The sequence below is a fragment of the Rhinopithecus bieti genome, unplaced genomic scaffold (genome assembly GCF_001698545.2).
Source record: "Rhinopithecus bieti isolate Rb0 unplaced genomic scaffold, ASM169854v2 scaffold_21649, whole genome shotgun sequence".
In the NCBI taxonomy this organism is placed as follows: domain Eukaryota; kingdom Metazoa; phylum Chordata; class Mammalia; order Primates; family Cercopithecidae; genus Rhinopithecus; species Rhinopithecus bieti.
Window position 1 is genome coordinate 366,372 of NW_016811584.1, and position 14,344 is coordinate 380,715.

Consider the following 14,344-nt stretch of genomic DNA (forward strand, 5'->3'; position numbering starts at 1 on the left):
CTAGTTCCCATCAACCTCCAGACTCACAGCTCCTGGGGGAACTGCATTCCCTCCCACCTCTTGGCCTTTGCTCAAGCTGTGTCTTCTTTCTTGAATACTCTTACCTACCCTTCCCCTTCTTAACCTGGATAACCTTACCTTGTCTTTAAAACCTCAGCTAAAATATTCCTTTCTCTAGAGAGCATCCTTGGTTCTCCAAGTCTGGGTGTGTCTGTCCTCCTTGAGCCTCCATGGAACCCTGTTCTTCCATGATCCCCATCACTGCAACTGCTCACTATGGGAAACATGTGCTCTGGAAGGACAGGAACAGAATTTGCTTTGCTCACCTCTGTAATCTCATCACCTAAATCAGTGCCCAGCACACAGTGGGTGTTCATTAAATTCTGCGTTAGTCCATTCTCTTGCTGCTATGAAGAAATACCTCAGACGGGGTAATTTATAAAGGAAAGAGGTTTAATTGACTCATGGTTCCGCAGGGCTGGGGAGGCCTCAGGAAACTTACAATCATGGCAGAAGGCAAAGGAGAAGCAGGCACCTTCTTCACAGGGCAGCAGGATGGAGTGAGTGCAAGCAGGGGAAACGCCAGCTGCTTATAAAACCGTAAGATCTCCTGAGAGTCACTTTTACGAGAACAGCATGGGGAAACTGCCCCATGATCCAATTACCTCCACCTGGTCCCACCTTTGACATGTAGGGATTGTGGGGATTATAATTCAAGATTAGATTTTTGGTGGGACACAGCAGAACTATATCACCTTCCTAGTGTGTAAATGATGAACTGATAAAGAACTGACTGGGTCCTTAGAGAAAAAAAAGACAACAACAAAAATCAGAGGCTCAGTGAGGGTAACAGACTTACCCATATCACACAGAAGTTATGTCAGAATCAGGAAAAGGGCTTGCCTTGATGGAATGAGGCCCACTTTCCCAGATGGCAGGGAGGCACCCCATCTGATGGAGGGAGGAGCCCTTTTGATACTGAGTGTGGCCAATCAGGATGTGTCTGAGTTTCCCAAGGGATGGAGTTCTCCAGGTGAAATGGCATGCCTCTCAGGAGGCTGTGAACCCTGGGGTGGGGTGGGATGGCCTGCAAGGGACCTTCCCAATCTATGACTCTCCTGGCTAGGGGACTCCCCTTGAGTTTGGGGACTCAGTGACAACCTTGGAAAGTACCAGGAGAAACAATGTGTTGGGTAGAATTACTAATTGCCGTATCAAACTCCAAAATCATACTGACTTAACATAAAATAGAAGTTTACAATTTAGTCACTCAACAGTCTAAGGAAGGAGTTTCTGGTCAGCTGCTGGCTTTCTTCCATGTGGTGAGCCAAGGATCCAGGTTTCTCCCATGTGTGGCCCAATCAACTCCTAGGACTTCAGAGTCCTCTGCTCCCAGCTGGTGGAGGGAACGTTGCAGTGAAAAACTCACTCTGACTTTTCAAGAACCTGGACTTCAAAACTGACACACTTCACTTGTTCCCCCTCCATTTGTGGGAATTAGTCCTCTAGCCATACCTGGATGCAAGGGAGCCTGGGAAACGTAGTCTTTGTTTAGGCAGGATCAAGTCCACATTGATAAAGGGAGAGCATGCATTTTTGTTGGACAAACGGACTCTTGGGTCAGACTTAAGCTCTCCAATCTTCCATTTCTTCATCTGTAAAATGAGGATAACAATATTATCTCAAAAGTGTCTTGGTAATCTTACTGAAATGGGTTGAAAGATAAAACCCTTACCAAGTGCCAGGCACAGAAGAAATGCTTGTCATATATTACCTTCCTAAACCACTGTAATTTTTTTTGCTAGTAGAAATGAGATTTTTCTGAAGGTCATGGTCAGAGAACAGCTAGATCTTCTCAGTCCTCATTTGCTTCCTTTGCATATTATGGCTTTTCCCCGCTTTCCTATCCCCTTTCAGCTTTTTCTTTCTTCCTCTCTCCCACCTTTAGGTTTAGTTATGTCTTAGGAGTCTCCTTGTTACCTCCCAGAGCACATTCTTCCCCATCCCACCACCCAGGCTATAAATAAGTAGATTAACCACCAGTTGGGACCAGCCCTCCATTAGGAAGAGGAACAGAAATGTCACCAGGTAGCACTCCCTACCTTTGCAGCCATAAATTTCAAGCCAGGGAGCTCTTGACCTCAAGAGAACATGCTCACAAAACCTGCCAGAAATGGGTTGCTCCACCCCAGCACTTTCCAACTTGCCGAGAGAACGGTAACATTAACAGGTCTCCCATGAAAGGAAGTCAAAAACTCAAGTCGACAAAACTCCCAGTTAAAGAACAGATCTCTTTCTTGCAGTTCTTTGATTTTAGCATTGCCAATATGCTAAAGACCATCATACATCTCTCAGTGGGGCAAGGATCCATCAGTCCTCATTTCCCAAACTTGTTTGGCCATGAAACACTTCCTGTTGAGCATCCTTTGGGTCTGTGAGTGATGGAACGCTCTTTGGAAATTGCAACTCAAAACAAGCATCAAAACCAGAAGCTCATATTTATTTATTTATTTATATATTTATAATTTATTATGAGATGGAGTCTCGCTTGTCAACCAGGCTGGAGGCAATGCAATCTCAGCTCACTCCAAGCCTCCTTCTCCGGGTTCACGCCATTCTCTCCGTCAGCTCCGAGTAGCTGGGACTACAGGTGTCCTGCCACCACGCCTGGCTTAATGTTTTTGTATTTTTAATAGAGACGGGGTTTCACAGTAGCCGGGATGTCTCTACTCTTGACCCGTGATCCACCCGCCTCGGCCTCCCAAAGTGCTGGGATTACAGGCGTGAGCCACCGCGCCCGGCCATTATTTTTGTTTTCTGAAACAGAGTTTTGCTCTTGTTGCCCAGGCTGGAGTGCAATGGCACGATCTTGGCTCACCACAACCTCCGCCTCCCAGGTTCAAACGATTCTCCTGCCTCAGTCTCCCTAGTAGCTGGGATTACAGGCATGCGCCACCACGCCCAGCTAATTTTATATTTTCAGTAAAGAGGGGTTTCTCCTTGTTGGTCAGGCTGATCTCAAACTCCTGACCTCAGGTGATCCGCTTGCCTCAGTCTCCCAAAGTAGGGGGATTATAGGCATGAGCCACTGCGCCCGGCCTGGAGCTCATGTAGGTTATGCAGGGCAGGCTGGCTAGAAACATTTACCTGTTAATTTATTATCTTTGCTTTCAAAATGAATTCCACCTCTCATTGAACTGCTCCTATCATTAGGCTTTGGAGGTGGCCTTTTGCAGGTTCTATCATGTAATTTAAATATCAAGCCTAATTGGGCAGTGGCTTTTGTTCTCATGTTCTCCCTGTGGATGCTAAGTTTGGAGAGATTCAAGCATCTGTTCAAGGCCACACTGCAAGTAAGTAGTGAGGTTGAAACCTGGGAATGGTTGTGTTTTTCATCCATTCATTAAATATTTATTGAGTTCCTGTGATAGGCCAGGCATTCTTTACACCAAGAAACTAATCCGTTTTGTTTATTTCTTTGTTTTAACCCATTGGCTAGCTTATAAATATGTACAGACGTTTTTGATTTAAACCAGTGGTTTTTACCTGGGACGATTTTGCCCCCAGAGGACACTCATCAATGTCTGGAGACATTTTTGGTTGTCACAAATGGGAGGGTGCTACTGGCATCTAGTGCATAGATGCCAGGGATGCTGTTAAACATACTATAATGCACAAGACAGCCCTCATAACAAGTAATTATCCTGCTCAAAATGTCAATAGCAATGAGGTTGAGAAACTCTTAGAGGGAAAACACTTTAAAAAACAATTACAAATGCAAAAGCCTGCAGGGGCCAGTTAGGTGACATAAATGACTGTCTAATTAGACATGCCTAGCCCTGTCTAAAAGGGAGTAGCAGCTGCTTGGATCCAGATGATTGTTGCTACGTGGGACCTGTGACACGTGCTCCCAGGTGACCAGCCCTCCCCATTTTTCAAGCCAGAAATCCAAATTTTAATGTGAAAATACTCATCTTTTAAATGTTGGCAACTAATTTTTTAAATGCTATGCCAGTCAAACAAAACACATCTGGAGGTGTGGTGTAGACAGCAAGCCATAAGTTTGCAACCTCTCTAAAACACTAAGTATGCCTTCCCAGCATTGAGCCAATAGTGTTAGGTGTGTTAAACAGCACTGAGCCCACATTGCCTTGGTTTGGCCTTCACACCTATTCCAGTGTCCCTTTCCTCAACACCTTTCTCTCTCAGCTAACGTTTATCGAGCTGTTACTATGTAGTAGAACATACTGCAAGCACTCCCTAAGTGTTAACTCATTTTTATCTTCACAACAGCCTGAAGAGGTAGATAGCAATGTTCTCTCTCATTTTAAAGACAAAAGCCTCAGAAACAGGGTGAGGTTATGCAACTTTCCCAAGGTGAGAGGGGTACTGGGATTTGAACCCAGGCAATCTGGCTCCAGAGCCTATGTTCTTACCTGCTAAGCCAGGCTTCCCTGGAAGAGATGCCAGCTCTCCATACTCTACACAGTGAAACTCCCGAGGACTTGTCTCACTCATAAGTCAACCTAGGCAAGCAACAGTTCACCATGGTGGTCAGCCAGTATTTCCCAAGTGCTCAAACCTCAGTCCTTCCAACTAAAGTCATGGTTTTAAACTGGGGGTGATTTTGCTGCCCGGGGCACATTTGGCAATGTCTATAGATGCTTCTGATTGTCACAAATGGAAGGATGTTATTGGCATCTAGTGGGTAGAGGCCAGGGATGCTGCTGAACATCACATAAAATAAATCCCTACAACAAAGAATTATCCAGCTCAAAATGCCAATAGTGCCAAGATCAAGCAACCGGAACAAAATCTAAAGAGCTTACTGCCAACTGTTGCAAGATGAAAAAAGCCACCTGCAGAATATTCCAGGTGGTTCAGTCTGTTCTTCATCTTCAACATTGTTTTATTTCTCTCCTCAAGTCACTCTTTCTTTGCTTGCCCTAGAATTTCATGGTAGTCCCATCTCACTGTGCTAAATGCCTACACTAAAAAAAAAAAAATTGCACTACAACTCTTAGGGATTAACAGCAGCAGAGCAGATAAGAAATGAAGAAAATCAGCAATAGGCAAAAGAAAAATGAACACTAACGTACAAAATACATGCTTGAGCTTCAACCACCATATCATCTACATACCTGAAATGTATGTGTTTTTTTCTGGATACCCTAAGCCATAATCCATGCCCACATCAAACTTCAATGAACACTCTCTCTGCTAAACACACACACGCGACTGCACTGGATTTCATAAAATGATTTTAATAGAAAAGTACAAGATATGAACAAAAATAAATAATCTTTATCTCATTTCTAGCCCAGCAAATTGTACACTGCATATAAAAATGGTCTAAGATGCAATTTTCCTCCATTCCTTTTTTGCTTTTAAAATACTGAGACAGCATTTTAATTCAATCTTCTAGGTTCAAACTGATACATTTAAAAAAATCATACCAACCTTTAATCATTCTACATCCATTTTTTAAAGTTAGCTAACAAGATGATGTTTCACTAAAATGAAATATCCAATCATCAGATTGAAGTGTAAAGTTTGTATGAACAGGGAAATTAGATCATTTTCTAAGTTTTAATTCCTATGTTTCTGAATGCTTCTTGAATTAAAAATTCATTTCATCATCTTACTTTCAAAACAAGGCATCTCTCTTTCACCATTCCACAAAGAGAGAAAGGACTAGAAAATACTTTTAAAAAAATAAATATTTTAAAAGTATAGTTTACAGTGACAATGTAGTATTTTAGACCTGTGCCTTGGTGCCTGTTTGCATTAAATATATGCTTCAAGTTATAACTACCTTTTCTATCTCTCTATATATTGTGGGCCACTCAGTCTTTGTGGACTGATGTTGCTAATGATCTCTTGGAGTTAGCTAGTATCGGTCTCTTATTTACAGTACTTATTCTGCTATAGTATCATATTTGATAATTCTAGTGGCTTGAGTAATGTTTTGTAAAAACAAATTGAAACTTGGTATTAGCAAAATTGTATGAGAAAGAGCTAAGGTAGGCAACTAAAACTTACACAGTGCCAGTCTCAGGAGGTCAGTAGCTCACAGAACTGAACAGATAAACTGGATTAAAACTTAAAAGTCTTCTTTTTACTTGAGCCCATAATGACTATTTTGAACATGGCTCTTTTGCTGCTGCCTATATATACATTTTTTGTTAATTTTCTTGTATTGGGAAGATCTTGAATGCACTCCAGGATGAGAAGAAAAAATATGCTGACACTGCTAAATTGGGTATATGTTTTTGCAATAAAGAACACTGGTCAATATACAACTGAGGAAAAACTGAAACAGATGTGAGTCCTAGAACCACAAGAGTTTGAATTTGCCCAGAAATGCTATTTTAAACACTCTATATGTTGGTCTACTGTTTTCTCTTTTTTTGTGTGTGTGGAATAATGCATTCTTGGCATCCTTAAAAGGTTTCAATATGTTACAAGGTTATCCGGAAAGAGAAAAAGCAAAGACTAATGTATCAATCTGTGCAGCACTCTCCAGATTTCCGTGTACATTTTTGAAAAGCACAAGAACTTGTATTAATTGCACTTAACACAACAAACCTTTAGTTTCCAACCAGTTTTCATTCTCTGCAGACCGGGGCTTTCTTTTTATAAAAACTGCTTTCAAAGGGCATAGAGACACCACACATGGTCCACAGTAAATTCAAATAGAGAGGTGCAATAGTTGCAGTGGTAAACACACACAAATAAAATACACTTTTTTTTGGACTAAAAATCTGGTCATGGATAAAAGCATGTGCCTTTTCGTTCTTCTCTGGGATGTTACAACAGCAACACGCTCTAAAACAATTAAGTTACATGCATAATGCTAAAAGAATGTGAGCAATCCTATAACCAGCTTTAAGCCATCTGCTTGTTTTTTTTTTTTTTTTTTGAGGAACATATATAGGAAAAGAGAATTCCCCTTTTGTTCCATTACATATAGAAACCTTTTGAAGCTTCCAAATAGTTCGGTTGTGGTAAAATTCACCACTCTTCTATTATTTTGACATGTAGTTATCCTAAACTATCCGTCATGGTTTCTCCAAAAATCTCCACATGAATTATCTGAAGGACAATTGAAACCACTTACCAATATACAAGTAACATTTTATTTTATATTCTATCTTCCATTTGGCATAAGCCTTTCGATGTTTGTTTTTTAAACCAGTGAAATATACAAATCACGCAAGACAGAAATATGTACATTAAAAGTACAGGATAAAGGCTAGAAGACATACATAATATCTGAATGACATGTAGAATATTTTACATTAAATAGTTTCTTTTAAAAGCTAGGATTGTTAAACTCAACTCTCTTCATAAACATGAATCACTAAAAGGAACAATCTGATTTAGCAAATAAAAAAAGTACTTCATGGTTTTGTATAATAAAACCAAAAAAGTGACATTTTAAACTAATTAGTGCTTTTGCTTTCAAGATCTTTTGCTCACAATTCACTGCAACTGAGGGGATGTGAATATCATTATACAATAAATTAAGAGCCACAGTTGGCTGAGGTGATATGAAAGCCATCCTGCCTAAGAGGGGTATGAAAGATGTATATCTTACCAAACTTTTAAAACAATGTAAGTCTGAGATAAGAACATATTTGATGGCACTGTTTGGAAAGAGGTGTCCTTATTTAAAGAAAAAAAAAATAGCTATCTATGTAGTGGGCTGAATTTTCCTTAGGGACTCAATTAATAAGTACTGCCATTTCTAATAGGCATGGGTTTCCATTCTGCAGAATGAACTAAGAAAAGAGAAACATTGCTGATGCTTCTGAGTTTTGAATATCTCTTAATGTCCATGTCTATAACAATAAGTAATGCCCTCTCCACAAAGTGAACAGAAATGGAGGTTGGAGACAAAGGGATGAGGCAGGAAAGAAAAAAGATATCTTCAAGCCAACATGCATTTCAGTGAGTCAGAACTCAAGCTTCCTCAGAAACAAGGTTGCTTCGTCGCGCTCAAGATATGATGACGGAAGGGCCACAGCCCAAGCTCAAGACTCAAAAAACTTTTGGAATAATCCCAACTGGACTGCAGTGAAGGACAACAATGCTCTAGACAGAGAAATAACCCCAGAGTAAACTGTAAATCTAAATCACTGGCTGCAATGAGATATATTTATATTTATATTTATATATATGTATATATATATATGTTATATACAAAAGACTTTGAGATATCAGGCACCATTAAACCACATTTCCCCCCTTATAAATGCAACTGTTCAAGTACACTGGGAACAGTTTTAGGGTACACCTGCAGTACAATAGGAGAAGCTTGAGTGGATAATCTAAACACAGGATCATAACAGTGAAACGCTGCGACACCTCTGTGAATTCCATTAGCCAAGTTATGCCATTAAAACATAGAAAACTACTGCTCCTCAAAATAAAACTTTTAGGAAACAAAAATCCCTAAGTAGTGAACTGTTTTCCAAGCAGAGCTCCTAACGTTTCATTTCCTGTCCTACAACCAAAGGGGACCCAGTGGAGCTGCCCTTTGGAAATGTGGCCAGCATCACATCAAGACATGGAGGAATCAGAGAGGGCTCAGTGTGAAGAGGAAGGTGGATTTCACTGTTTTCCTCAAACAGGTTGTCTGCTCTGGTGCAGTGCTGAATGGCATGCAATTACCTTGTTACTTGGCCTGAGAACCTGTGAATGGGATTCATGTATTATTTTTATAATTATAATTTACTAACCAAGTATCCCTAAGAAAATATCAGGATATTTTCATTTATATTCAAACCAACCTCCCCAAACAAAAAAAATCTAGTGTCCAGAATCATTTGGGGATCTTTTTACAATCTGGAATCCTAATTCCCATAACAGCTTCAAATCAATATCTTGATAGGAGAGTTTTAAATTTTTTAATTTCTAGGGACTTTCCTCCCTGCTACCCAAATTTCATGAGCTATTAGAATATGACTGTCTGCAAATGGAATATTTGAGGAGAATGAAACATGTGATATACCTTTTTTCCTTGAGAATATGAGATTCTTGTCCTTACATTTTAAATTATCATTTTGAAAATGCAAAAAGCAAGCTAGCAGCCCCCCTGGGGAAGGGAAGTTTGTTTGGGTTTTTTTTCCCCAAACCTTTTATCTTGCACCAGAGAATTTACAACTCATTTTGGTCATAGAAGCTGAATTGTGAATAGATTTCTACCACCCTCTTTGAGCTGGATCCTACCCATCCTATATGATCGCATATTTGAGAAAAAGAAAACGTATTTCTTTACCTTCTGGATGTGTACCATGTCCACACAGCTAAGTTAGGGTACGTGTTATTTCCCCTTCATTCTATACTATCAAAAGAAGTCTTGTATTACCTTTTCAAAGATCCACAAAATAAATATTTTCTTGGTTCCCACCCCATTATTGCCAAATAATAATTATAATATTAATAATAAACCACAGAGTTCTTAGATGGTAACAGGAAAAAAATGGTTCCGGTTGCAATTCTTGGGGAAAATAAAAAATATTTTAAAACCAAAAACCAGAATCACTGTACTTTCTATAAATAAGCGGGTCCTGGGAGCGGGGCTGAGTGCTGGGCGGCGCCCACTACTTGCACACAAACTGGTCCACGATCTCCGTGCACTTCTTGCACTTGACGTAGCAGCACCAGTGGAACTTGCAGTGGCAGCGCTCCGTCTGCACGGTCTTGAACTGGTCGTAGCCGCGGCCGCAGCACATGAGCTCGCAGCCATCCATGCCCTCCGACGTCTTGTTGCACAGGCGGCCCTGCGTGCCCAGCGAGCCGGTGCTCTCGTTGCGCACGCAGTAGTCAGGGCTAGGGTCGATGTAGACCAGGTCTTGTGTGGTGGGCGAGTTGAAGCGGCTGTTGACCTGCACCAACTTGCCCCGGCTGTTGAGCCGCATGGCCGCCGCACTGTCGTACTTCTCCTTCAGGGCATCACCCACCTTGCGGAAGTCCGCCAACTGCAGCCAGCATGTCTTCAGGCTACATGAGCCAGACACCCCATGGCACTTGCAGGCCACATCAGCCAGGTTGTACACCGTCTGCAGGGAAATGGGGACAATCAGTACACACATTCATGGAGGAGCCAGATGCAGGCTGTGGGAACAAAGTTCTCCTCCACCTTCTCCATGGAGCTATGTTCCCCAGCTGAATTAAGGGCTGTATGATATTTCCTTCACCAGAAGTCTTGTGTTGCCTTCTTTAAAAATTCTTCCAAATAAATATGTTCTTAGCCACTCATTATTATATCATCATTATCAACAACCGTGGTTTTTTAAATAGGAACAGGAAAAAAAAATGTTCCAGCTGCTTTTTTTCAGAGAAACAGCAACAGCAACATGTGGACACTCATCCCAGAGGTTGTTCACAATGCATTACCTGAATTCATCCCCAGTACCAGCTAGGTGAGAAGTGCTAGTATCATTCCATTTCACGGAGAAGGAAAGTGAAACCCAGAAAGATGAGCTACTCAACCAACTCCTGGGAGTAAGGGTGCCAGGATTTGAACCCAGGCAGCTGGACTCCAAGCCCATGCTTAGTGTCTTCCCCATGGATATCCAGCTGGTAAGTGCAGAATTGGGAGGAGTCCAGCCCCAGTGGGATCAAGCTTCAAATCTTAACCCACTACTACTATTACTGCTGTGCACCAGGCACTGTAAGTGTCCTTACACTCATGATCACATTTAACCATCCCAGCAACATTATGACATGGGCTGGATTGGATGACAGCACAGTGATGCTGAGTAGCCTGCACAGGTCACACAGCTAAAGTGTGGGGGGACTGGGCCTGGAACTCAGGTATCCTCAATCCTGTTTCCCACACAGTCCCTACCCCATCCACCACCCCCCTAGGCCAAGAGCACCCACGCTGGAGCCAAGCGACGTGGATTGTGTTCCTGACTCTACCCTTGAATTCAGACAACAGGCTGCACCTTTCCAGCCCTCTGTTTTCTATCTGTGAAGGCGGCAGTGATGGCACCAACCTCCAAGCACTGTTATAAGGATAAAATCAGGGGAGATGTGGAAAGTGCTTGGCACTTAGGACACAGTAAATCTAGTCTTTCTTTAGGGTGACAAGGGACACAGTAAATCTGGTCTTTCTCCAGAGTGATGAGGACATGGCATCTGGGCCCTTGCCCAGTCACCTCGGACCAACAGTAGCAGTGCCCATGGGTCTGGCCCCACAATACTGCCCAGCAGTCTGGGAGGTGGTGGTTGCCTATTTATAGACCCTGCTGCCCATAGTTCCTTGTGCCAGTGACCCTCCAGAGTCCACGTAGTGTGAATGTGCTGGAGAAGACCTGTCAGGAACCTGGAGGCTGGAGGTGTGTCAGAAGGCCTCTTCCACAGATAACAGCCACTTTCTTCCTCCAGGGATTCACAGGGGCTCTTTTAAAGGGGGCCAAAGTGTACTCTCTTGGCATAAGGAGTTTCAGGCACTCAGCTAGTCTGAGAAAGGGTTTTGCAAATGTATTTAACCTTTGCTCCACATTGAGGAAAATTTAAAAGCTAATGCCCCATGGAAATTCTAATATGATTTCCTGGCATGGTGCCCAAATTTCCATCCCCTAGCCCCACCATCCTAGAGAAAAAAACTGTCTTCTTCGTAAACTCACTCACCAAAATCCAAACTCAGCTCACTACTCCAATGATCAAATTTACCCCCAAAAAACTCTCTACTAAAAAAATGCAGAAGTGTAACATTATAGGTGCTTTTCAAACTTCCCCAAATCCTCTCTTGCCACTTGGAAATCCCTTGACCCTCTCTTCTTGGTTGCCAAGTCTCTGATGATTTCTGGACATGACAGAAGGCTAAGAAAGTCCCAAAGATGTATGAAAGTACCAAATATGGGCATACCCCTGGATAGGGGCCTTTAAGAGTCAGACATAGCTCTCTTCTGGAGGCATTTCTGATCTGAGGCACTGGGCATGTCATATATAGAGATCCCAGTGATGCATCCCTGAAGAGGGTGAAAGCAAGGTTTTATGGGCTTCCAGAGAAAATGGGGCTGATCCCAACCCCCCAACCACCACCAAATTTTCATATGGCCCTGGGTCCACCACAGAAGAGGCAACCGACACTGCAGACACCATGGCAATGAGAGGCCTGAGAAAGGAGAGGCCACACTCTGTCTGTAGCAATTATTTGACCCCTCAGGGCAGCACAGGCAAAATTCTGTAGAGTTTAGTCCTTCCCCAATACACCCAAATGTTTAACATCAAATTTGAGAAGATACGCTAGCTGGAATTATCTACATGATCTTTGACTTTTCTATGTCCTTTGCTTATAATGTTTAGTAGTTATCATCTATCAAGCACTTACTACTGGCCGACACTAAACTAAGACCTTTAATTAAACCAACTGAAACTGTTATTTTGGAGGTCAAAAAGAGTCAAGTGTTGGCAATTTCACATGGTTCAACCTACTAGATGATCTCAGTCCTCACAATAACCTCATGTGATTGTTTGCCATGGCCATTTAACAGATGTGGAAATGGGAAAACAGAGGCTCAGAAAAAGCAAAGAACAGACAATGCTGCATTTTAACCCAGATTTCTCTAATTCCCACACTGCTAGCTCTTCACCACTTAGCTGTGATGCATGAATTCAATAAAAATGTACCTAGGCTTATATTTCCATTTTTAAATTTTATCCCATGGTCATGAAGTGGTTTTCTGGGCCTCAGTTTCCCAATCTACAGTTTACTCTGTGATTATCTTCCTTCTCCCTCACCCCAAAATACAGAAGAGTGAAATTTCTGACCAGAAAGTTCCTGGCACCTACCTTGGGTTCTGTGAAAAAATAATGGCCCTGGTTTTCAGTGCTGCCAAAGTTAAGAAAAGTTTTCACCCCTTCATTTTAAAACAGCCATAAAGTGCCATGTGTTTAACCGCAGGAAAAAAAGTGTCTTTTTAACTATTGAGAAGTAGCTTTTCATATCCCCACCAGGGGAAAGAAGGGGAACCAGGAGACTCGTGAGACTGCAAAGATGGTCCTCCCTGAGCACTTCTGCTGCTCTCTTCGCTCCAGAGCCACTTTGTGATTGGCCTGATGGTCAGACCTATAAAATCCCACACTGCTAAAAATGCTGTCCTTTTCCTAGAAAAGCCCTTTTAAAAAAACCCTGCATCCATCAGGCCTGCTACCTAATGACATAAAGAGAGGCAGGGAGAAAGAAAGGAGGGAAAGGGCCTGAAAGCTGGGGTGAGGGCTTTCCCATCTGGGGACCTAGGAAGACAAAAAATCCCTGTCCCAAACTGAAAGCCAAGCACAGACATTGTCCAGGCAGGAGGCAGACAGTTATTCCCATTCTTCTTTCTGTGCTCCACTAGCCAAGGGTACCGGGGACTAACTAAAAAGGCAAGGAAAGGTATTTTTCAGACAACTGCTGGATCACCTTGGGGGGCGCAAGGGAAGATTATCCCCCCAGGAGGCCCTTCTGGGATGTGCGGGGGCAACTATGGAGAGAGATGGAGGAAAGAGAGAGAGACAAATGTGGAGAAGAGAGAGACAGGGAAGGAGGAAAGGAAGGGAAGAGGGAGAAAGAAAGTGAGACGGGAACAGGACGAGGAGCAAAGAGACAGGAAAGACAGAGAAAGATAAGGAGAGACAGAAAGAGGCGGAGAGAGAGAGAGACAGGACCATATAGCGAAGGAGTGGCAGAGGAGGGGAAGGAGCGACAGGGAGGCTGGAGGGCAAGGCAAGGGGACAGAGATGCGGGGTCGGGGGCACTTACCCTGCGGCCTGCCTCGTTGTTATGCAGGTTCATGAGGATGCGAGCGCTCTCGTAGGAGCCCTTGGCGTGGATGCGCTCCCGCTCGCGGGCGTCCACGAACTCCTTGGCAAAGCGGTAGCCATAGTCGATGTTGTCGCCGCAGCCGCCCCAGAGCCAGTCCCGCGGCAGGTCCTTGGGGCGCGCGGCGCGGCTGCAGCCGCAGGTGGACAGCTCGCCCTCGCGGCACGCCCGGCTCATGGCGTTCACCACCCCCGCTGCGCTCACCGCGTATGTGAAGGCCGTCTCGCGGCTGCCTGCGGGTAAGAACAAGGGGTCACTGGCCGCCTGCCCCACACGCTGGGCCAGGTTGCTGCCGGGGGCGGAGGTAGGGGCAAGGTAGGGAATGCAGAGGAGGTAGGAGGAGGGGGACAAGGTAGAGATGGAGGGGAGGTAGGAGGTGGGGTAGGGGCGAGGAAGGGAGGGGGGAGGTAGAAGGTAGGGGAGGCTGGAGGTTGGGGGGAAGTAGGAGGTGGGGAAGCAAGAGTAGAGGGGAGGTAGAAGGGCAGGTAGGGGTTGGGGGAGGTGGGGGTAGAGGTTAGGGAG

At 43.5% G+C, this 14,344-nt stretch overlaps 1 protein-coding gene across 7 annotated transcripts in view; it reads right to left on the reverse strand.

The window, feature by feature from the left end:
* Positions 1-5,244: 5,244 nt before the first annotated feature.
* The window catches only part of WNT5A (Wnt family member 5A), a 28,788-nt gene continuing 19,688 nt past the window's right edge, over positions 5,245-14,344 (reverse strand). For all 7 annotated transcript variants that reach the window (XM_017894209.1, XM_017894205.1, XM_017894208.1 and 4 more), the window contains exons 4-5: positions 13,763-14,055; positions 5,245-10,067 (exon numbers count right to left, since the gene is read on the reverse strand). In XM_017894209.1, coding sequence (XP_017749698.1) covers positions 9,609-10,067; positions 13,763-14,055 — 752 coding nt within the window. In that variant the 3' untranslated portion in view covers positions 5,245-9,608. The remainder of the gene's footprint in view (positions 10,068-13,762; positions 14,056-14,344) is intronic.